We start from the raw sequence: 24,953 nt of genomic DNA, 5'->3' as shown, positions 1-24,953 counted from the left end.
TTCAGGGAGAACTACAAACCACTGCTCAGTGAAATAAAAGAGGACACAAACAAATGGAAGAACATACCATGCTCATGGATAGGAAGAATCAATATCGTGAAAATGGCCATACTGCCCAAGGTAATTTATAGATTCAATGCCATCCCCATCAAGCTACCAATGAGTTTCTTCACAGAATTGGAAAAAACTGCTTTAAAGTTCATATGGAACTAAAAAAGAGCCCGCATCTCCAAGACAATCCTAAGTCAAAAGAACAAAGCTGGAGGCATCACGCTACCTGACTTCAAACTATACTACAAGGCTACAGTAACCAAAACAGCATGGTACTGGTACCAAAACAGAGATATAGACCAATGGAACAGAACAGAGTCCTCAGAAATAATACCACACATCTACAGCCATCTGATCTTTGACAAACCTGAGAGAAACAAGAAATGGGGAAAGGATTCCCTATTTAATAAATGGTGCTGGGAAAATTGGCTAGCCATAAGTAGAAAGCTGAAACTGGATCCTTTCCTTACTCCTTATATGAAAATTAATTCAAGATGGATTAGAGACTTAAATGTTAGACCTAATACCATAAAAATCCTAGAGGAAAACCTAGGTAGTACCATTCAGGACATAGGCATGGGCAAAGACTTCATGTCTAAAACACCAAAAGCAACGGCAGCAAAAGCCAAAATTGACAAATGGGATCTCATTAAACTAAAGAGCTTCTGCACAGCAAAAGAAACTACCATCAGAGTGAACAGGCAACCTACAGAATGGGAGAAAATTTTTGCAATCTACTCATCTGACAAAGGGCTAATATCCAGAACCTACAAAGAACTCAAACAAATTTACAAGAAAAAAACAAACAACTCCATCAAAAAGTGGGCAAAAACATGAATTTAAAATGTGAAGAAATCTTGATGAGGAAGGAAAAAATGGAATTATGGTCAGGAATGAAAAGTGGGTTTGGAAAGGTGATAGATAAATGCACCTTTCTCTTTGACATATGAGAGGATAATACCCTCAATGTTCTTTAAAAGGACCGAGGAAGCAAGGAATCTGCGGGATTATTTTAGAATAACACAGCTTTTAAGAAATTGTAGGTTGAAGACTCCTTTTTCAAGATGAAGGTAGTGGCTGTATTGGATTTGGCTAGAAAAAAAGATTTACTGATAATAGAAATGTTTTCAGTATGACATCCAGTTTAGGGAGTTTTTAACATCTAAACACTTATTGAACAGTTGTCAAATGTTTTTGGCAGCTGGCCATTCCTTTTTTTTTGTTTTTGTTTTTGTTCTCAAGTATATAGGAATCACCTAAGTAAAATTGACTAGTGGCAGAAGCCATCATTCAGTAAACGGATCACTAAAATGAAACTGGAGGAGGGTTCAAAGATAAATTGTATATTTCATCTTTTTTTAATCCTAAAAGTTGATTTTGTACGTTTAAGTGTGGCGTGTTATCACAGAAAACTGTGATAATTAAAAATTCGCATTGATAAAAATTGAATAAATTATAGTTTTCAAAAAGTAAGCCACATTTCTTATGTCTCAGATTTGCCATCATATGCTTTCTCAATTTTTCAAGATACGATTTTTCAAATAAAATTCTCTTCAGAGATAGATCATATACCTTTGAATGAATAAACATGAGAGATATAAAATCTTAATGTTTGGATTTTATGATTATTGAATGTCATTGTCTTAATAAATTTTGGTTTTCATTTCAATTCTGCTATGACAACCTCTGGCAATTGTTGTAAAATACATTTGCTTGACTGGTACACTTTGAAATATTTACAGTACTGTTCTAATTCACATGTTGTGCCATTTGGTACTTTTCTGGATTATCTGAATCTATAAGTTCTGAAACACTTAAATTTGATACTAGTTAAAATATCTGTGGTACAATGTAGTGAAAAAAAAAAAACCCAGGAGCTTAGCTCAAATCTTGATTGCCATAACTTTTTATATAACTCATTTGGGACTATATTTCCTGATCTATAAAACGGCACCTCCCTGAAGATGTCTAAAATTAAATGAGACCCCATCATATAGCAAAATGCCTGGTCCAAAGGAGTCATTCTGTAGATATTTTTTTCCTTATCTTGTATCCCTAAGAGGGCAGCAGGCAACATAGATTCAGAAGTCTTAAGGGGATAAGCAGTAGCAGAATAGCAAAGGGAGCACAGATTTGGGATAAGAAGCCTTGGTTCCTACCATTTAACAGTTAATGATTTGAGGCAAATCATGCACCCAGAACAACTCTACATCTCTGCTTCTGGGATCCAAAAACTTGTTCTAGCTTCTAAAGATTATTCCTGTGTATATAAATGGTCTAACTACCACCACCCCCCCCCCCCACACACAAAACAAACACCAAAAAATCCCTATAAGGTTTTTAAATGATTTACAGAGGTAATATGTTTCACTGATGGACATGAGAACAATAAATCCTGAATCTATGAATAGTGAGTGACCTTGTAATTGAAAGAGAAAGAAAAAGAAATTCTATGGCCTAAGATTTCATAGATGCCAATGTGCTTAATATGCCTGAAATGGAACAGATGTTCACATTTTCTGAGATGGAGGTGGAGATTATAAAACATTGCTCTAACTAATTTTGTTCAATGCCTGTAATAACTCCCAACGTAGGACTAGGAAATCTCTTTCTTCATCTTTAAAATAGGATTCGTGTTAGTGATCACAGTGTTCTTATAAGCTTGCCCTGCCGTCATTATGAGTAAGCATGCCCCACATACTTCATAGTCAGAGAATGAAAAAAAAAAAAACGAACACAACAACAAAAACCATTTTGCACTCTGAAAAAAAAAATATATAAAGTAGGATTATAAACTTTAAACAAAACTTGAAGGGACACTCCATTCAGAGACATGGAGGAGCAAAGGAGTCTGACACTGTTGTGATGCCTGTATTGTTTTTAAAAATCTTTCCAGCACAAATGGTGGTGGTACTTTGTTAGTATAAGTTCTACTCTAAAGACAGTAGCTTGCCTTTATTAGGATGGTCTGCAAGCATTTAACTAAAATAAGGCAACACTCCAGAGGCAGTCACTACAAGCACTTAAACTATATTTCTGATCAAAAGTTGATGCTTCATCAATTAACACAATGGATAACAGAAATCAGGTTTCATTGCTAAAGACAGTGGCTTTTTATTATGTACAATGGGTCTTGGAAATGGTATCTCCATGGTAAAATCAGTGTTAATCAAGACATATGAATTACTTAACACAATTTAGAAACACATCCCTACCCCCACAAAAATCTAGCAGGGCCAGTGGTCTGCCCCCCTGGAGAAGGTCTTCTAGGCTTAATTCCAAAATGGTCTTGATGAAAACTATTTTTGGATGTCAACAGAAGGTAAGTTCAATCCTACCACTGACGTATTGCCATATTTGCCTTGGGAGAAAATTTCTTGCAAGGTTTCTGAAAAGTATGCACACATGCAGATTCACATATGCACACAAACATACACATATACAACAGAATTGGAACTTCTGATTTATAAGTTGAGTGATAAGGCTGTCTGCTAATAAATATTTTTGTGGCAGAATTTGTCCAAACTTTCTTTCCTTTTATTGTGGAATCAAAGTGGTAGGGGGATAGCTAATCTTCTCCTCCCCTTAACCATTGTGGTTACTTCATTTTCCCCAAAAAACTCAGAGAATTATGCATGATTACATTGTCTTAGGTTCATTCTCAACAGTTGTGTTATTCCAAAGACTAACATCTTATTCTAACTAGAACTCTGCATGTTGAGATCCCATGGGGGTGGCAATGCCACAAAAGTAAGGTGGCTCACCGTTTGATGGCAGTTGCTTTCTGAGCTAAGTCTAGACTTGTTCTGGCAGGCAAAATGGAGGCATTTTAAAAAATAGAACAGTAAATTTGTACTTAGGTAATTCTGTTGGAATGTGAAGGATAAGATAGAGAAGTAGAGAATGAAAGCAAGAGGGTGGTGTAGGAGGCTTGGACAAAGAGGTTGCAATTAATGGTAAGGAAAAGATCTGTTTTTGAGAGATGCAATTGACTGATATTGATGAGTAATTAGAAATGACACATGAGGAGAAAGTGTGAGCCAATGAGGTAGAGGGTGATACAAGGAACCGAGGTGTACAATGGAGGATGACAAAGAATGAGTATAGGCGGGGAGTGTTGTGGAATTAGAAATGCTAAGGACTGACCAGGGGAGACAGTAAAATGTAAGGTTATGTAGAGGGGAACAAGGAGTGATGCAAACGAAGTGAGAGAGAAAAGCATCAATATGTTCTATCTTGAGAAAATATTAGAATCCTTCTTTATCATAATTCTTCTGATAAAGAACTGATATACCCAGATAATGCCTTTTGTAATGACTCCAAAGGAATGGAGTGAATGTGTCCCTGAGGCCAGAAGCTCCATCTGCAAGTCTGATAAAATGGCTGTAAATCTTGGAATTTAGAGTCATTTAGACCGGAGTTTAAATTCTGTCTTTCTAATTGTGTGATTCTCTGATTACTGAAAAGTAGTCAACACATCACTTGTTATTCAATAAGTGGCCATTGAATCTATTATTATCATATTGCTATAGTAGGATATTACTAAACATTTTCCCCTGGTTATTTTCCACACTTTTTGCCTTACCTTACTTCCAAAAGTATTTTATGAATTACCCCCTCAGGGAAGGTAAATATGATAGCCATGAATAAAGAAGGCATTGCTCAGGTTTGACTCTAAATTACACTTTTTAAAAGCCAAGACAAGAATTTACAAAGCCTTGGGTTTTGTTGAATAGCCATGTCTTATTTGGAAGAGGAAAAAGCTTGCAGAGCTAGGAAGCATGGGGATTTGATGATGTCAGAGAAGTTTTTCAGTATTGGAAGAGTGGATAATTCTTTGACCATAAAAGCATGTATAGGAGGCTCTAAGGGGCTGTGCCTAAGGTTTAGAGCCTGCATGGGTTTCTGAGAAGGGGCTCTCAGGGCCCCAGAGAGGAGAAGAGGATAACAGAACTTCCTATGGTTTGAGCAGAATCTGAGAAGGGCGAGGATTTGCGTCAAGTTTCCCAGGGAAAATCTTGGGAAACTGTAAACTTCAGAGAGAAATCTTGCACTCAATGTGAAAACCGTATATTAAAGATGCAAAGGATAAAGAAGATGATTACTTTTTCTTGTTTTTTAATGGGAAGGTGGGTATGTGTGTAGCAGAGCTTATGGGACTAGAAACACAGGTAAGACTGTCTGAAATTCCCAAGGGAGAAACATCTGGGCAAGTGTGTGAAACTTGTGACTGGAGGCCATGACAAGGATCTAAGCCTTCAGGAGTCAGTGCTTAACATGTCCAAAGACCAGGTGGTAGTATCTCAAGTGAGGAAGGGATGGCATATGCACCAGATGACTTTCTCCTCTACCGGAAAGCTATATATGAGTTCCCTAGAAACAGGTTTAAACAAGAGTAAAAGAGAAGAAGGGAAATGGAATATTCCAATTTTCAACTGAGTGTTAACCCACAAGAGGCTGAATTCCAAACTAGAAGTGACTGAGTAATCTTGGAGAAGCAAGGTTATGAGTTTTTTCTCAGTAGAAATGGGAACTTGAGAGCCAAGTTGAATGGTTTTAGAGCACTAGAGAATTAAAGAAAGTTGCATTTATGCATATTTAACTTTTGTTAAGATATAGATTTTAAACTTGCTATATAATTATTAGTACTGCTGTATGGTTCTGATAAAACAGTGTTTCTGCAAGTTCTAGAGGTTAGCTATGATGCAGCGGGAGATAGGCGTTAAGAGTGGGCCCCTGACCACCATTTCAGCAGGAACGGGTCTGCTTTAATATAGGGAGGCTGAACATGTGATTGCGGTTCTAGTAATAATTTCTTCCCATAAAACCATTTGAACAATCACTGCCTTGACAGTCTTTGCTTCCCCCCCGCCCCCTTTTTAGAGGAATAACTTGTACATTAACATTTTCCAGATGACAATTAACTTTGTTATCTTGGTTTTCTTTGGGCCTAATGCATTTTCAGTGGCATTTCAAGAAAAGCCCTAATAGTTAGACCCTCGATTGTGCTTAAGATGGCCCCAGAGACAGAGTTCTAAGAATTGCTAAAGCATTTATTAACTAAATTGGCTTTCCGAGAGAACCTTCTCATCTGTTAGAATACTGTTTGTTAGTGTTTGTCTGTTTTGTTTCCTTACTTAAGACATTTTTTAAAAAACTGAGAACCCAGCAGCTTCAGAATAGCAATGAAATCTGGTAAGGTTGCCCAAGTCAGTCACTTAAATGTTTACAACTAGCAGGACCCACTAAAAGAAACTTCAAATCATTGAAAGTTCAACTGCATATGATTAATTCGTTTTCATTATATTCCAGAATTTTCTACATTCAGAAAATGATAGATTACTACCCTAGAAACTGATGGTTTGGTAACATCATTCATATCATTCAGAACACAAAATAAACATATTCAAAATAGGGTTAATAGAAAAGGGGAGATTGTTTAGGTAATGTACTTTTTCAAATACCATGCACTGTGCTCATTGTGCAAACAACAGCAGATCTTTAGATTATACTGAACATACTAAATTAAAAAAAATAAAAATAATAGAGAGTGTCCGATAAGATAAAGCCTTTGGGAATAGACTTATTTTCAAATCCCATCTTGGCCACTTACAGTATTTGTGTTATCTTCTTGAGTAAGTTATTTAACCTCTGAAAGTCTCAGTTGCCTCATCAGTACAATGGAGATTACAATATTGACCTCAGGATGTTTGTGAGGCTTAGCAAGAATGACTTTAAGAATGCCTAGCACTATGCTTGGTACTCATTCAACAGTAGTTTCGACAATGGCAAAGTCCTTATATTTATTTAAAGTCCTTGTATTTCTTTAAAGCAGCAGCAGCAGCAATAAAAATAATAATAATAATTTGTATCAATAGGCAAGAAAGTTAGAAATAAATAGGCAAACCGGTAATTTAAAACTTAAGAAAAAAAACTGGTTTTGCTGCAGCTCAGCCTTCACCCTAATGGGAAGGAGAGAAGGGTAAACCAAGAGGAGTGTTAGGCATTCTGAATAAACCACTTCTCTTTACAAACCTGCAAGACTACAGTTTTGCTTGTGGATTTATTATTCCAGAGGACCCTGGAAATGTGGCAACATAGGCAATTGCCTCATTTTCCTTGGTACCATTTACTGCAAAACTGAAAATCACTGAAAAAAACCGTATATAAATATGATGAGACCGGGTGCGGTGGCTCATGCCTGTAATCTCAGCACTTTGGGAGGGCGAGACGGGTGGATCACCTGAGGTCAGGGGTTCAAGACCAGCTTGACCAACTTGGTGAAACCCTGTCTCTACTAAAACTACAAAAAATTAGCTGGGCGTGATGGCGGGCGCTTGTAATCCCTGCTACTCAGGAGGTTGAGGCAGGAGAATCGCCTGAACCCGGGAGGTGGAGGTTGCAGTGAGCTCAGATCGCACCATTGCACTCCAGCTTGGGCAACAAGAGTGAAACTCCATCTCAAAAAAAAAAAAAAGATGAAGAAACCTTTGTCATCTGTATTGTCAGTTTGCATATGTTTCCCACATTGCTGGTTTATCTTATGTTTTTAAAAAATGACCAAAAAGGAAAATTAACTAAGTCTAATATGCAGTTTAGGGAGCTGAATTTTAAGGACTCCATTTTCCTCTTAGATTGCACACGTATTCATTGGTGACCAGAAGCAAATACTAATTATGATTTCCACAAAACAATATTTATTTGTGTACTTACAGTAAAAATATGAGATGCATTATTATGAAATCAATGTGCTTGTGCATTTTTCTGTTGGTACACACTCGGAATACAAATTAACCTATCTAAATATAGCTAAATAAACAAGATTGAAAAGAGTGCTGGATGAATTTAAAATACTCAGTACAGTTTATTATAACAGATCTGTCTAAACAGGAACAAATTGAGATTCACTTCAAACTACTGGGCTAGAAAACACAATTAAAAGAGACACTCCTTACCTAAAAAAAAAGTTAAACTGGCCTTTCAGTCCTGATTACAAGGTGAGAGAAAATGAATGCTCTGATGGCATTGCAATCAGTGTTTGTAATTTGTAAGTGCTGTTTGGAATACAATTCTAAAATGGGTAGGTGATGCTTTACAAGTTTCAGAGAAAAATACCTACAGTATTGGCTCTAAAGCATCACACATACATTTCCTTACAAAAGAGAAATTTACAAACTGAGCATTGAAAGAATATAAGAGCTGCTGCCATTGATTATGCAGGTGACTTTTTTCCCCTTAATAAAACAAAGACAAGAAAGAAACTAGAATATTCAGAAAGAACAATAAAAGAGGTAACATCCTACCTCCATCCAGCTCTTCAGCTCCAAAATGATTCCTGTAGAAGAGCATGATTTCTATCTTGTAACACTTGTAGATGGTCACCAAACATACAAGCAGCAAGAGAATAGCACCAAGCCCTCCAGCAAGTTCCACTGTGTACATTAGCTCTAGAAAGAAAAAAATCACAGTGGGGAATTATATAGTATTCACATCCAAAATCACAAATTAAATTCAATTTGATTTCACATTTTCTTGCACGAGATGAGATGTGGGTAATGGGTTAACACAACCCCTTTCCTTTTCGCATGAGAATTTGACCTTTCGATAACTTTCTAGCTCTGTTTCCTTGGTAACTAGATAAGGTGGTATGTGATAACTATGTTGCTAAGCAACATTGCTTGTGGTAAAAATGAACCTTGGTAGCTTGCATTTGGACTAAGAGAATTGTAAACATCCAATTGCAAACTATAATAATGGGTTCACCAGAGTGCCATACTTCTCTTATATAAATGTATCCCTTGTGGAGATTCTGGAAGCTATGCTTATGGGGTTGATAAAATAAATACTGATTCCTGTGGATATGAAGCTTTTAAGCTAGCATGACTTTTGGCCTTTCCCAATGAGAATCTTGATCCCTCTCACTTGAGCTGTCACCTGTGGGTTGGGGGCCAAAGAAAGGTGACAGGTCAAACAACACAGTTCCAGGAGAGCACTGTGGATTATTGCATAGAATGTTGGGAAGACTATCTAATGAATGCTGTCTGCTGACTCCTGCCAGGAGCAATGGCTCCTGTGTTGTATCTTCCTGAATAGAGTGATACGAAGGTGGTCTACCATAATCTTGGAGGCTGAATGCTTTTTGGGTGTAAGAAGTAGGCCTCCTAGTGGATGGGACAGTATATGAATATGTTGGTGGTGTTTTATTTTCATTCAACCATTTACTTGTTAAAATTTTGGCTTCCCCTTTTACCAGGCATGTTATTACGTTCTATCCAAAAAAGGAATTTTCTTGACACTCACTGTATACAAATCCTCCTTTTTCTATTGAATATCTACCTTAGATAAAAACTTATCAGGAAACTTGGAGATAAAATATTTTGTTATTTTTTCCTTCTTTAGAACTGTGGACATTGTAACAAAACTAAGGATACCGGTATTTAAATAGTAAGCCATCATGCACAGATTTTTGAAACTCACTTTAACTAAGTGTTGTCCTGATCATCATAGCCCAAATGTTGTCACTGATGGGTAGCCATTGTTCCCTGCAGTTGACAACTACCTTGAAAAGTACTAGTTTCCTTAATTACAATTAAATACAAACATTTCTGAAATCAAAGCTGTAAAATAATGTTGTTCTTGATTCTGTAATTCAGAATCCACCAGTAAGTTATCTAATTTCATAACACAGTCAATGTAAGTAAGCTTAGACTGAGAATTTTAAAATAATCCATGGTTTTGCCAGTAACAAGTACCCTCAGGTTATAAGATCAGTCCTGAGTTCTCACAAATGGGGTGAAATCATGATGGGACTGGTGTAGTTTGAGTGACAAACAATCTGAAAAGCATGGCCATCATTTTCTCACAAGAACATTGTGTATGTGTGTGTTTGCATGTCATGTCACTTTTCCTGTAATAATTACAGAAAAAAAAAATCCTCCGGCTGGGCACACATGTAATCCCAGCACTTTGGGAGGCCAAGGCAGGCAGATCACCTGAAGTCAGGAGTTTGAGACCAGCCTGGCCAACATGGCGAAACTCTGTCTCTACTAAAAATACAAAACTTAGCTGGGCATGATGGCGGGTGCCTGTAATCCCAGCTACTTGGGAGGCTGAGACAGGAGAATCACTTGAACTCAGGAGGTGGAGGTTGCAGTGAGCTGAGATCGCACCACTGCACTCCAGCCTGGGCAACAGAGCGAGACTCTGTCTCAAAAAACAAAAAACAAAACAAAACAAAATCCTCATTCATATTTCCTATTACCTAGCCCTTGACTTCTCATTCTACAGTTTAATAAATAACACATTAACTACTGTTTAATCAAGTGTATTTTTCTGTAATTATTAAAATTAAATGGGAAATTGAAGAAAATATTATTTAAAATGATTGAACCGTATGCATTTAAGAAATAAAAAATAAAGTGAGATCAAATCTTTTATAATCTAAGTAAATTAATATGAAGTGTGAAACACTACAAAATACCTCCAGCAGCTTATCTGATTAACATTGTGAGGAACCACACAAGACAGCACTACAAAAATACCAGGAACAAAATACAAAAAGTTCTTCAGTATAATGTTTTCCCCCTACTATATGAATAGAAAGGGAGAGCGGCTAATCCTGTGGGGATACATTGGGTCTTGTTCACTCAAGATAACAAACTCCACCATACAGAGAAGCCTGTGTAAAATTCTAACTTATGCCCACAGGGTGATTTATAAATCAGGAAGACGTGATTTAAAATACACTGGATATAATGTGAGAAATAAGCAGTTCGACTATGGCTTCTTTTAAGATTTTCTAATTTAGTATATTAAACACTAGGAATTTACCACCCAAAAATTTCTTGTACAAAAAAAGAAACGGAAAAATAATCAAGAACACTTAGCTTCCACTCCCAAACATTGCTAGTAATAGTACCCAATGATATTACCACATTGTAAACTTTGGGGTAATTTCTAATAAAATTTAATATAAATCTACCATATCAATAGCAATTCCACTCCTAGGTATTTGTCCAAGAGAAATATAAGCAGATATCTGCAAGAAGAGTTGGATGAGAATGCTCAGAATAGTCTTATTTATTCACAGCAGCCACAAATGGAGACAACTTAAATGTCCATTAACGGGAAATGATGAACAAATGATTGTATGTTCATATGATAGGATATACTCAGTGATAAAAGTAATAAACTACTGATACATAAAACATGCATGACTCTTACAAAATTATGTTAGAAAAAGGAAGTCAGACACAAAATAATACCTACTGTATGATTTTATTTAAATTATGCTGAAGAACAGACCAACATAATCCATAGTGACATAAATCAGGAAATGGATTCATTGGTGATGAGTGAAGGGAAACTTATTGGAATGGAGCAAGAGGAAACTGTCTGGGGTAAAGGAAATAGGTTTTGGTGTGGATACAGAAGTGTTTATATTTGTCGGAACTCATTTAGCCAAACACTTAGAGCTCCATGTTTTATATTATGTTAATCATATTTCAATTCTTTAACATTTTGATTTCTTTTAAGAAAAACTTAAGTTCTAACCAAAGGCCTATGTGGGGAGAAGTGTGGGAAGAAAGCTGGGAGTCGGGAAAGCTGCTCTGCTCTAGATAAGCGCCCAGGCAGAGAATGATTCTTTTATGGTGTCCCTAAGCACATTCTTTGCATCTGGAGGCACTGCACAGGGGCTGGGCATGTGGCATGTCTTAAGTGCCCATATATACTCAAGGAGCTTTGGAAATAACAAAAAACCTTTGCCTGAAACATAATCTGATCAATCCAATCAACAGAACTCTCATTTTCTCCAGATGGTATTTATAATACTGGTCTCTATATACTTTTTAAATTTTGAGCAATTGAATACATGCAAATTAGAGAAAAATTGTATGAAAATAAGTCCTTCTTATTTTTAGCAAAGCAATTACCCAAATAGGAGTTACTCCCATTGCTAGATGTCACGAGCCATTTGAAAAATGATATACATTTCTTAGAATACTCTACATAGCAAATCAATAGTGTTGTTTAAAATATAATAAGAAAAAGAGAGCAGGGTTGATGTAGCTTAGCAATTACAGAAACAGTCTTGTGTCACATGAAAAACTCCTTTAGAGTACAAACATATGAAAAGTTATATATGCTTAGAGAATGAGCAATAAGCAAGAATAATTCTTCTGGGCCATAGATAGTCGTTTACTAATAATAGAAATACCAAAAACGAGTCTAAAGAAACAGAATTTACAAGGAGCTAATTTATCCTGAGATCCTGAGAGCGTCGCAGACTTTCCCCCAGGGACTTCTGTAGTATTACATTGCAGAAGCATAGTGTTCTCATAATGTCCTTATAAAGAGGTCAGGAACAAGATGGAAATGTGTATTTCCCCATGGTGTACAGTGCCTGCTCCTCAGTTACTACATTATTTCTATGCAGGAGTGTTATACACATGCCTACACATTATACATGTATGCAAGTTAAATTTTTTTCCATTTAAGTAAGTCACACTGGTTTATATAGCATATGTAAACTCTCTCAAAGAAAATGGTGCATTAGATTTAGCCTTTGTATTCTTTTGCTCCAAGCCAGACAGATTCATTAATACATGTGCTACCATATTATTGCATATCCTTTGGGTTATACAAAATTACTAAGGATTAAATTCTGTCACAGTTAAGAGAAATCATTTGGGCCCACTGCTGTATTTTATCTTTACAATGTAAATGGTGTTGGCCCAGCAAATGTCATTTTCCCTTTGAAATGGGATCTGCCTTTCAGCTCTAGTTCAAGTTGCCTGGAGTGGCAGCATTTAAAAAATAAAAAGATTCCATTTCAGCACAATTCAACATCTGAGGACCGAAGGAGAAAGTGCAGACCTTTTAAAATCTGTTTAGCCTTTGTGTTATTTTGTTAAAATGATAGACTCTGCCCCCTTTAAGGGACTGAGACTGAATATTGAAAATTGTAAAAGCAAAATTGCTAGGCAAAACCTAAGGAAAACTGGCATTTGGTTAAAAACAACAAATGAACAAGTGCCAAAGAGTTGCATTTAAGGGCCCCAGCAATCATTTAGTTACAGGCAATTAACAATAGTCCTTGGAAAGCTCCAGTACAGGCTTAGGGAAAACACATTGATTATTGCTGCAGTAGTAGACTGCTTTGGAATAAATTGTTTCAATTTAAAACTAGATTTGCTACAAGCATTTTGAGCAATGACTACAATTTTTTCTTATCAAGACAGTGGGAGCAAGCAACCCCTTAAAAGAAACAGCTAATTAAAATAAAGTGTGTGCCATCTCTTAGTATATTGAATTACATTGCAAATAATAAATGCATTTGGTTTCCACTGATCTTGCTGCAATTACCTAGTATACTATGGGAAACTATGTTCTTTTCTTGGCCTGTACCTGGTGTTATTGTTTGCAAACATTTTCTGCTGGAAATCTTCGAAAAGGTAAAGATTTTAACAAACTAAGTAAAAGTTCATATGTATTTTTGAACTCTTGACTTGCAGTTTTTAGTCAGTATCTCTATTTGATCTCTCTCTCTCTCTGTGTGTGTGTGTATGTGTGTGTGTGTGTGTGTGTGTGTGTGTGTGTGCGCCTATATATATATAATTTTGCCAGAAGTATAACTGAAGATTTTAGATGGCTTACTTTTGTGTAGTTTATCCTAAAGTTGGTTCATTCATTATAAAAAGTCTTTTGAAGTGTTTTTCCCTCATTTATATGCAGTAAAATGCAAGTTTGTGGGGAAAATGCGTGACAGACACTATAATGATTCCAGTTTATTCATTTGCCTCACCAAGTACATTCCTTTTTCTCTCATTGTGTTATAAAGAGCTAAAGTTTATAAGAATCTATCCATCCACATAAATTCATATGCATATTTATTTCTCTGGAGCAGTATAACTTATTTGTTCCTGGCAGGAGGATAATTATGCTCAGCCTACAAAGATACTCAACTCAATTCTACAATACATCAGTGCAATTTAAAAGCAGTTATATTTTTGTGGGGGGCGGGGGAAACACATTAACAGATCAAGCTGCTATTCACATAAAGGAAGAAAATGTTTTGGGAAAGTATAAACTAGTATGTAAGAATAACAGTTTTGATCTTGCAAAAGTCCTTTTTAGGAAGTCAGGGTATAAACCCCCAAAATTATAATAATAAAAATAAAAATGGTCCCTGAATGGAGCAGCTTAATCTGTATGACCAAACATTTGGGCAAAAGATTACCTCCAAAGTAGCATTTTTTGCCATTTGGAAAGAGGTTTTTAGACGAAGCACCAAATTAACTTCTAGTTACTGCCAATCAAAATGCAAATATTATTGTTGGCTAGGACCCATCATTAGAGCCCAGTAAGACTAAGGTCCCACAGGTCCTTGGAGCTTCATTGTTATGTGTTAATAAAGTATTCAAAGTGAAAAATAAAATGAAAGGCTAGAAGAAAAAGTGTAACATTCTCTTCACAGCATGCTAGAGCCTACCCTTGGAATGTGCTTTTTTTCTCTTTCACTAGGCAAGAAGGTTGTTAAGTTGGTTTTTCTCTCTGTGAATTAAGAAATATTCATCGGTGGTATGTTTTAAAAGATGAGTTAAAATGAATAATGGCAGTAACTGAATAAAGCATGAATCCATGTGCTCATATTAGTTACAAATAAACCAACAAGAAGGGAAAGCTCTCCCTAAGAGCAGAATGTCAACCAGTAAATAGGAAAGGAATGATCTAGTTAGAAATGACCATTTTTCACCCACCATAATAACAATTGATTCAGGCAAAAATTAGCAACAGACATTAAAATTATTGGTTGAAAGACTGATGAGGCAGGATATTCACACTGTCTCATAGTACCTCCTCACTGGGGAAAAATGGACATCATTTTAAGGAAGTGACCAAATTTAACATCAACAATAATGGGACAAATTGACATCATCCCCCGCCCCCAATTCCCAGTGTACTGCAATAAGAGGGCACAATATCATTTAAGTAGTGTTACAGCCAGAAACACATAAACATCTGAAAAAAAAATAAGGAAATGTCAGGCCAACTCAAACTGAGGGACAACTATAAAAAATAAAACCATGTAGCTTCTACTCTTCAAAATGTCAATGTTATGAAAGACAAAGAAAAGCTGAGGAACCATACCAGATTAAAGGACACTAAAGAGAATTGGCAGTTAAATGCAGTACATAATCCTGGATGGTAAATATGGTGTAAAGGGTATGTACTGGGACAATTTTTGAAATTTGAATATAGACTATATCATAGGCAATGACATTTTATAATTTTGAATTTTCCTGAATTTGATAAATGTATTCTCGTTACATAAAAAATTCTTGTTTTTAGGAGATTCATATTGAATAATTTAGTTTCAGTGTCTGCAATGTGCTCTCATGTGGTTTAGCAATGATACGTTGTGTGCGTGTGTATGTAGTTCAGCTCTTTTTACCTACCTATATGTAGGAAGAGAGATGAGGTAAATGTGGCAAATGTTATTAATTGGTGAATCTAGGTGGAGAAGATATATTAAAATGTATTATACTGTTCTTGTAATTTTCTACAATATCTACAGTTTTATTTATCCAAAATAAAAAGTTAAAAAATAACAGGTCGAATTGTAAGATAATAATTGCAAGTGTTATTGTAATTACAGTGTATTTCAGGTTGATTACCCTGGTATTAAAATCCTGTTATTTACAGCTATTGTACACTGATCTGCACAAAGCCTTCAATTTCATCTTCCCAGAACATGTCTTCACCCTGGAATTTTATGCAGGATCTGTTAGCTGATTTACATTGCCCATGGAACAAAGTCTAAACCCCTTATGTGGGCATTTCAGTTTCTTCATTCCCTTAATTGAAGCAGCTAACTAACCTTTAGCTGTAATCCTCCTTCCAATGTAAATTAAATTTGATGTGAGTTTTTTGTTCCTAATCTGAAGTTCTTCATTTTCCAAAACCCAACCAATCCTGCAAGGAAAGGTTGGGATCTGCACTTCCAATATAACTTTTCCAACTAAAAGTGATTTTTTTCCTCTTTAGAACATGTATTTCCTGTCCTTTTTTTTCACTTACCATATTGAATTATATCAGAGTTAGTTTTGTTTATTGTTTTACATTGTAAGCAATGACTTTATCTTAGGACCTTTGCTCTGGCTTCCCTCTGACTGGAGAGTATCTCCCCTAGATTTCTACGTGCCTCTCTTTGCTTCTTCAAGTCTTTGCTCATACAGCACCTTCTCAATTGGATACACTGACCACGCATTCCAAGTCACAAACCTGTGCCTGAATTTTGCATCCACTTGTCTTTATTTTTTATAGTATTCATCACTATATAACATTTCATTTGCTTATTGATAAATGTATTCTTGTGTATTATTTGTCTTCCACTGGGATTTAAACTCCATCAGGACAAGTTTTTTGCTGTTTTCTCTTTTTTTTTTGTGTGGTCTATTTTGTCTATATCTTTCACTACTTATCACAAATACCTTGCAAACTATCTGACACATTAAAGATATTCAATGAAAATGAATGACTGATTAGATGATTAAGAACAAATCCAATTTTGAATAAAAAGCTAGGTTTTATGCGTTTCTATTCTAAAATTCCAAGAACATATCTGTGAGCCATTTTTCTAGTCAATGTATCATAAGGTTCAAGCAACTGATAAGGTATAATTATAGCATTAATATTCAGTCCATTAAGTTGGGAATAAACTTTTAGTATATAGAAAAATGATCAACTTCATAGCATAGATTTAAAAATTATTTTTCCATTTTCTTTTTTTTTTTATTATACTTTCAGTTCTGGGGTACATGTGCAGAACGTGCAGGTTTGTTGCATAGGTATACACGTGCCATGGTGGTTTGCTGCATCCATCAACCGGCCATCTACATCAGGTATTTGTCCTAATGCTATCCCTCCCCTAGCCCTCCACCCCCCAACAGGCCCCGGTGAGTGATGCTCCCCTCCCTGTGTCCATGTGTTCTCATTGTTCTGTTCCCACTTATGAGTGAGAACATGTGGTGTTTGGTTTTCTGTTCTTGTTTTCATTCACAAATCTAATGGCAATACAGTCTTGTATAGACTTACAGAACTAAGAAAGTTTGTATTCACTTGGCATTTGGAAATCAATCATGTACTGCTTCACATCTTTGATACTGCTATTCAACTTTTCTCACTCACTAATACATACATTTTCTATTTGCTTTATAAGTGCCTTCTCTGTACCAGGTATAGTGCTTTTGAGTTCTAGTGATAAAACGATGGATGAAATATGTTTTTGCATTAAAGGTGCTCATGTCTACTTTCAGAGTCAGGCATGTAAGCAAATAATAAATAATAAGAGCTATTTATTGAGAACTTAAGTGTCACTGTGCTAGACCTCTTTTATATAAGTGTAAGAAATGCTACATTATAAGTATCACAATTACAAGCCAGATGAAAAATGCACTTGGGGTATTTGTATGTGTGTGTGTTTCTGTAGGAGTATTTTAGAGACAGGGGTCAGACACAGAGTGACACAATGCAGAGGTAGCTGCAAAGGATTTTGGCAAGTACTTTGGTCTGGAGCACTGGGAAAATGAATGTATGATGTGATAGGTGAAGGTAGGCAAACTCATGCTTTGATTTCTCAGCTAGAATATGTTGTTTATCTTTTTTTTATTTTCAAAGCAAATAGCATGTACCTTTTCAATAAATATTTGTTTAAGGATTCATGGAACCCATTAAACCAGGTTTCACAAAGATAGGTCAGTACAATAGGACAATGATTCTCCCTTGGGAAAAATTGCCCTCCATTTTCAAAATGTATACTGTGAAGTTACTAACACAGACAGAGCTTTATTGCAGAAAACCTTTCCCCTTTAGATTATAAAGGCGGTGTTTGAAATATTTCTATCTCAAGACTATAATGTGAGATGTACACAGACCGTTATGTGTGCTTGCACACACATACAGGTACAAAGTATTCAGATGGGCTTCCTTTATCTCAGATCTCAGAAGATTAAGTATGATGGGGAGAAGACAGACAAAGAAGGAAGATAGTGTTATAATAAAGAACAAAAAGGGCCTCAGGTGACCAGCTTGGAAGACAGGGCTATTGTATATCAAGGTGTCAAACTTCCCTGATGCCTAAAAGAAAATACCTTAGAAAAGTATTGCTTTCCTTCTACTAGGAATTTCCTTCTTAACATGTCATACAAATAGACAGGCACAGATGGAATGTTACAAAACATCTCTGGAGAGAAAATTGTCAGAGCGAAGGTGGCATTGCCATTTTACTCCTTGTTAAGGGATGCAATGTTTATCCTGAAAGCAATTTTCCTCAAGAGGGTATATTGTCATAGTTAGAACAATTTGGTCTTCCATTGGGAATGCTTTGGATTGGCCAACGAACCCAGAACATCTGGACTGCCTAGATAACCAACAGAAGAAGCCATGGTTTCTACAGAAATATCGAAGTCTTCTAAACAAATATAGTATGATGATTTATAGATATTTAATTGATGAAAATACATTTAAAAGTATTGTACACACTTATAAACTGATTGTATTGCAATATACAAATGGGATACATTAACAAACTTCAGAATTTTATGTTATTATTATAATATTCTTTATTTAGGGGTTTAATGTATTTCTGACTTATTGAAAGCATTAGAAGAAAATGTGTGTGGCAAAATTTGTTGGTAATAGTTTATCTCTTGAGACAAGTCTCATTCAAAATCTTGGTGATTCCAGAGTTACAAAGTATTAAAGCAAAAACCATATGCTGGTTCATTTCCCCCAGTGGGAAAAACAGAAAAATATATTTCTTCTCTATGTTGCATGTTTATGAACACTTCTGAATTCATAAACATGCTGAAGAAAATAGTGGTAAATTTGCCTTTCTTTCTCATGTTGTAAAGAAATGCTTTCAAGACTCTATTAACCTTTTAAAAAAATCCCCCCCACTCATTAACAATCTATGAAAAAATGAGCATGTTTTGGGAGTTACCAATAGGAGACCTGACCATTACTTGCCTCATCCAAAGGGAGCAGTAAATGGTTCCTTAAACCATGACAGACTTGAGAAGTCTGCAGCTCACATACTTTAGTGGCCTCTGTGCTGGTATATATAAAGGGCTTGTCGTCACTAATGACTTATCTTTTACCAAAATTGCAATAACATAGCTCTGCTTCACAAACAAAGAATAGGGCATTATCTTATCATCTCACCATATGTATTGATTTTCAGCATACATGAAAATTATCAGTGGCTTGAAAAAATAATGTAGAAGTAAGGTGCCCCCTAAAATGTTGTTTTGTAAAACAGACAAAGTGTGAGCAAGAGTACATACTCAAGCAAATAGATTTCAATATACTTGAACAATGTGTAAATAACTTGATTTTATAGCAGAGAGTAATGATAGGTTTTCTACAAGCATTTTCAAAAATATTCAGTAGCTATACCAAAATAGATTCATTTTTTCTCACTTTTCTTCTGACTCTATAAAACATGCTTCTAGTAAACAATTTGAAAAATGCATAAGAATGATAAGAAATTAAAGATCACATGGAATCATACGACCTTGAGATAACCACTGTTAATACTTCACTAAATTCTTTAATGCATCTCTTTCTAATGTATTAGGTTTTCACGTAACCTTAACGTAGGCAATTGATCTATGGCTTTAAATACTAATACTACAAAATAGCTTATATTTTGCCTTTTATTCTGGACAGTTTGGAATGGAATTTGTCCAATGTGGTTTGCAAGCTATGTTCTGCTAAGAGTTCTCTTGGTAACCACTTTAGCCTAATTATTTATTTATTTGCCTATCTGTTTATGCAGCTATCATTGAAAGATGCCTGGTTCAGCAAGGCAAGTCTAACAGGAATTTTGTAAACACCACTGTGGAGCTTTTCTCTTCATAAATAATAATTAGTTTTGGCAACAGTTTATGAATATTCACATAAAACGTAGAGTCAATCATCTGATTTTAGAGGAGGTAAAACTTTCAAATTTCATTTTTACTAATTGCATTGTTTTTCAGATGAAGAAACTAAACTAGTACGTGTACAGCCACTGAAGAAAATGTATTTTAATACTGCCAACTTTTATGTGACTACTGAATTGCCAGTGGCAGCAGTCTACTGAAGAAGTCTAACTACATAGAATTTTATTGCTGTATCTTTAATATATTTCTTTAAGTTGCTTTCAACATTAAGGCATTTAAATGTTATGGACATATTTGTTTGGGGAGAATTAGAAATGTACCCAAGCAGTTGTGAGTCATTACCTTGAAATTGTGGGGTGGTATAAATAAATTTTTAAGTCAAATTCATTTTACATTACTTATAGAGTAGAATCATAATTGTAAACCGATGTAAGTCAGATAATTTATATTTAATACTTTCAGGCTTTGATAATGGCCTCTTCCACTTTAGTTTGCATGAATTTGGCAACCATTGTAAGTCGGCACTTTGAACTGCAGTTGCATGTCATAAGGAATTTAATTTCTACTTTGCAGTTACAGAAACTTGACATCTAAAGATCTGAGTCAACTTTTCAAACACTTAAGGCATAAGAAAATACCTAGGAAGAGCAACCACCATATCTCACTTTCAAAACTGGCAAAAGGAGGCACAATGTCTAAAAACTCTGAGAATCTGTAAAATATGACAAATGGTCTAATATATATTATTAGTCACCCAGTATCATATATGCTCTTTCAAGATTCCCACAGTGGGGCTAGGGGCAAGTAGTTTACAAATGATAAAACTGAAGAACAATGACACAAAGAGATTGGTTCTAGGTCACACAAAGCTAAAGAGTCAAAAGCAAAATACTCTCAAGTTACTGTCCATTTTTTCGTCACAGTTGAGAATTTCTCACTTTTTAGTCAATTCTCATTCATATCAAATTTCACTTAATGGTAACAATTTGGGGGTGGTTTTAAAAATGACCTTTGTGTGCTTTCCTAAATGTACTACTGGATTTTCTTTTTGAATTAAAAATAAATTCTATTTTTATAGAATTTAAATATGCACTTTTAATTTACCCAGATTGACCTTGCAATTTATTATTTTTCATAGAACACATGCTAAAAATAGAACACGTGCCCTAAAATTAGATACAAAAAGATATTATATTTCCCACAGATGGCAAATGTAATTCTCACCACTAAAATCTAAAAAAGTTTCCATGGTAATTTATTGGAAATCAACACATTTTTTTCCTACTATATGACCTGAGATACTAGTTAGCATTTTTTTATGCGTCATGTCTAATTTCTTACTTTACTGACCTGGTTGTCAAAGTTCAATATACAGGAACTGCTTATTAAAAGTTACACCTTGCATTTTATGACCCAGTTGTGCCATTTCTCTATAAAATGCAGGAATTCGCAGCCATAAAAATGCACAGCTATCTCCCTCTTCCCAAAAATGCTGTTTAAATGCTCCAGCATGGTGGTAGACATCCTTCTGGTAGCAGTGAGTCAACTAGTAAGGATGCCTAACCCAGTGCTTTGCCCATTGCTGGCACTCAATACATGTTGAATTAGAATGATTTGTCACTTTTTCATACAACAGCATTATATGAATTATCTCTTTTAAGCAGCCTGCAGTAAAGTGAGATTTGGAGTGGGATATGAAGCACTGTCAATCAACAGGTTGCTTAGACCCAGAAATAATGAAAATACGAAGGTGGTTCTGAGAAGGAGGAGTGAGTGGTTGATGGTAGCTGGTGGCTAGGAATATACTATCTTGTTAGGAATCTCTGATCACACAAGTGGAATTTTGCTGTGTGCTAGATAATTTCTGTGGGCTTCCTGCAAATGTTTTAAACTTAATTATTATTTCTAAACTGCCTGTTTATCATTTTCCAATACATAGACACGAGTTCCAGTGGATTCCTTCTACCCTCACTTGAGTAGACTGCTGCCACTGGAAGCTCCGTGGTCACATAGAAATTGGTAGTATTCAAATACATTGTGTACTTTTGACCATTCGCACACTAGTTTAGTTGCTTCATCTGTAAAAATACTTGTGTTTTATAGCTTCTGTTAGATGCTAGACAGATGCCTGTTAAAATGAATTACACGTTTGAACTCGTAGAGATGGTTTTAATGAGTCTGTGTTGCTGTGGTCCTTCCTTCCTTCCTTCCTTCCTTCCTTCCTTCCTTCCTTCCTTCCTTCCTTCCTTCCTTCCTTCCTTCCTTCCTTCCTTCCTCCCTCCCTCCCTCCCTCCCTCCCTCTTTCTTTCTCTCTCTCTCTCTTTCTTTCTCCCTTCCTCTTTCTTTCTTTCTTTCTCTCTCTCTCTCTTTCTTTTGTTTTTGAGGCATACCTTTGACCAATAATATGTGGCAGTTCAATTCCATACAATCTCCATCCTTTCTTACCACACTTAATTGACAGTTAGCTGAATACAAGTAAGTGTTCAAAACAGAAAATCAGCAGTATTTACTGTTCACCATACATCGTGTTCCTCCTTATGATATTTGCATAGACTAGATTCAACCTATTTGAATAGGCTAAAGCATATATGTATATCCATATATATGTTGTTGAGACATTCCTAAGTGTATTTCCTTTTTAAAAAATGAGGTACATAGGAAATGGGTCCAACAGTGAGGGCCCTCTTCATTTAAGAGGTTAATTATTTGAATACTTGAAGAAAATGCCCTCTTAGACATCTCTCTGAGTAGCAAATATGTTATATAGCACAATTCATTGAACAGGTGAAGCAAGTAACCTCATTAAGAGTAGAGTGTGAGGCCAATGAACCACTGTTCAAATAGGTTCAAAGGTGTTGACCATGTAAAAAGAATGAGGGAATTAATTAAAAATAGTCCCACTGACTGGCTCCACTCAGCTTTCATTCCTTTCTCATGGAAACAGTGAGCTCAACAGAACTAGTTTCTCTTTACCTATTACAGGCTACCAAGCTAATTAGAAAGATCTATTGTCTAGGCAAGGGCTTTGGTATGCCAGCTGCGGTCCACAGACCAATAGTGGCAGCATCAATAAGGAACTTGATTGAAATTCTAATCTTGAGTCCTACCCCAGGCTAATGAATTGCTTTTTAACAAAGTTCCCAGGTGATTTGTGCATACTGTAAAGTTTGTGAAGCATTCGTCTAGGGGCTTTTAGCTGACTCTCTAAGCATGGAAATACAAGGAACCTAAATTTTGTCAATTCCTATGGTGTAAGAACAGCCATTCTGTTGACCTTCCAGCCACATTTGGTATAATCTTGGAAGGTTTTCAAGATTAAAATACTTGTCCTTCTATTTTGAATTTCCCTACATTGAGCAGCTTAAGTGTTGACATCATTTCCAGGAAGAGATTGAGTTTTTGCTATCTATACTGTAGAGCAGTGGTTGTCACCAGGAGCAATTTTGACCCCTGGGGACATCTGGCAATGTCTGGAGACATTCTTGGTCTTCATAACTGAGGAAGGTTGTATTGACATGTAGTGGGCAGAAGCTAGGAATACTGCTAAATGATCTACAATGCACAGGACAGCCCCCACAACAACAAAGAATTACCAAGCCCAAAATGTCAGTAGTGACAAGATTGAGAAATCTTGCTATAGACAAAGTTTAGATCACTCAGAATACATTTAATCAGCCCATTCATCACATTTACTAAGTGGGTTTGGTACTTTGAAGCATATAAGAGAGAAATACAAGTTAAAGATCTGCATCAAGAATTGAACATTTAGTTAAGGAAACAAGTGTAAAACTCAATAAAGCAAAAAAGGACTTGCAGTGACTATAACCATGTATAATTAAATGTTTAAGAGCTTTGGCCCACATGAATGATCTACAGGAATGACTAAAGACTAAAGAGTTTATTATTCTTGGTCCTCCACACTGGTTTTGTCCAGGATCACCCTCTTGTCATTTATTAATTGAGAAAACAGTTAATCATCAGCAGACAGTGGTCCTTTTCTTTTCTAACAAAGATGCTACTTGGTTATTCTCATTCACAGAGAAGAAAACTGTGTGACCAAAATGGCTAAGAGGCCAAACAATGTTACATAACATACCTCCATATTATAACTGATTAGCAAAAACTAGGATCAAAAGGCCTTCAACAGAATTGCTTGAACCCGGGAGGCGGAGCTTGCAGTGAGCCGAGATCACGCCACTGCACTCCAGCCTGTGCGACAGAGCGAGACTCCATCTCAAAAAAAAAAAAAGCCTTCAAAACATTTCACAGTTGAGGCAAAAAAAACCCTTGGGATTAATCTCATTTAAATAATATATTCTAAGTCTAAGGAAATAGTCAGCTAAAGTGGTTAACAGTCATGTCTGCAACTTTGGTGGCAATCAATAGCCTTGTTGGAATATCCATATCAAGAAGCACACAGGGAGTTGGGCACAGTGGCTGACGCCTGTAATCCCACCACTTTGGGAGACTGAGACAGGAGGATCGCTGAAGCACAGGAGTTCAAGACCAGCCTGGGAAACATAGGGAGACCCTGTCTCTACAGTTTTTTTTTTTTTTTTTTTTTTTTTTTTAAAATAGCCGGGTGTAGTGGCGTGCACCTGCAGTCCTAGCTACAAGGGAGGCTGAAGCCAGAGGATTGCTTGAACCCAGGAATTCAAGGTTGCCGTGAGTCATGATTACACCACTGCACTCTAGCCTGGGCAACAGAGTGAGACCTTGCCTGTAAAAATAAACATAAATAATAAAAAAAGAAGTGCAGAGGTACAAAATCATTAGTATTAGACAATTTGTGGTACTGGCATTCATAATAGCCTCCAAATATGTTTGGTTATTTGTTTTGGCATTAGTTACCAAGAAAAAAATACGACATTGGAGTCTGCTATTTAGATGTCTTACGTAAATGAGGAGCAGAGTGGCCCCCCCACCAACGACAACAAAAAAAACAGTAACAGGACA

At 36.0% G+C, this 24,953-nt stretch overlaps 1 protein-coding gene across 1 annotated transcript in view; it reads right to left on the bottom strand.

The window, feature by feature from the left end:
• IL1RAPL1 (interleukin 1 receptor accessory protein like 1) overlaps positions 1-24,953 on the bottom strand; it is a 1,418,294-nt gene that overhangs the window by 20,692 nt on the left and 1,372,649 nt on the right. The window contains exon 9 of the mRNA XM_005593223.5: positions 8,355-8,498. Within this exon, the coding sequence (XP_005593280.1) occupies positions 8,355-8,498 (144 nt within the window). The remainder of the gene's footprint in view (positions 1-8,354; positions 8,499-24,953) is intronic.

The sequence above is a fragment of the Macaca fascicularis genome, chromosome X (genome assembly GCF_037993035.2).
Source record: "Macaca fascicularis isolate 582-1 chromosome X, T2T-MFA8v1.1".
NCBI classification, from domain to species: Eukaryota; Metazoa; Chordata; class Mammalia; order Primates; family Cercopithecidae; genus Macaca; species Macaca fascicularis.
The sequence above is the reverse complement of the archived record's forward strand: the minus strand, read 5'-3'. Positions and strand labels throughout refer to the sequence as shown.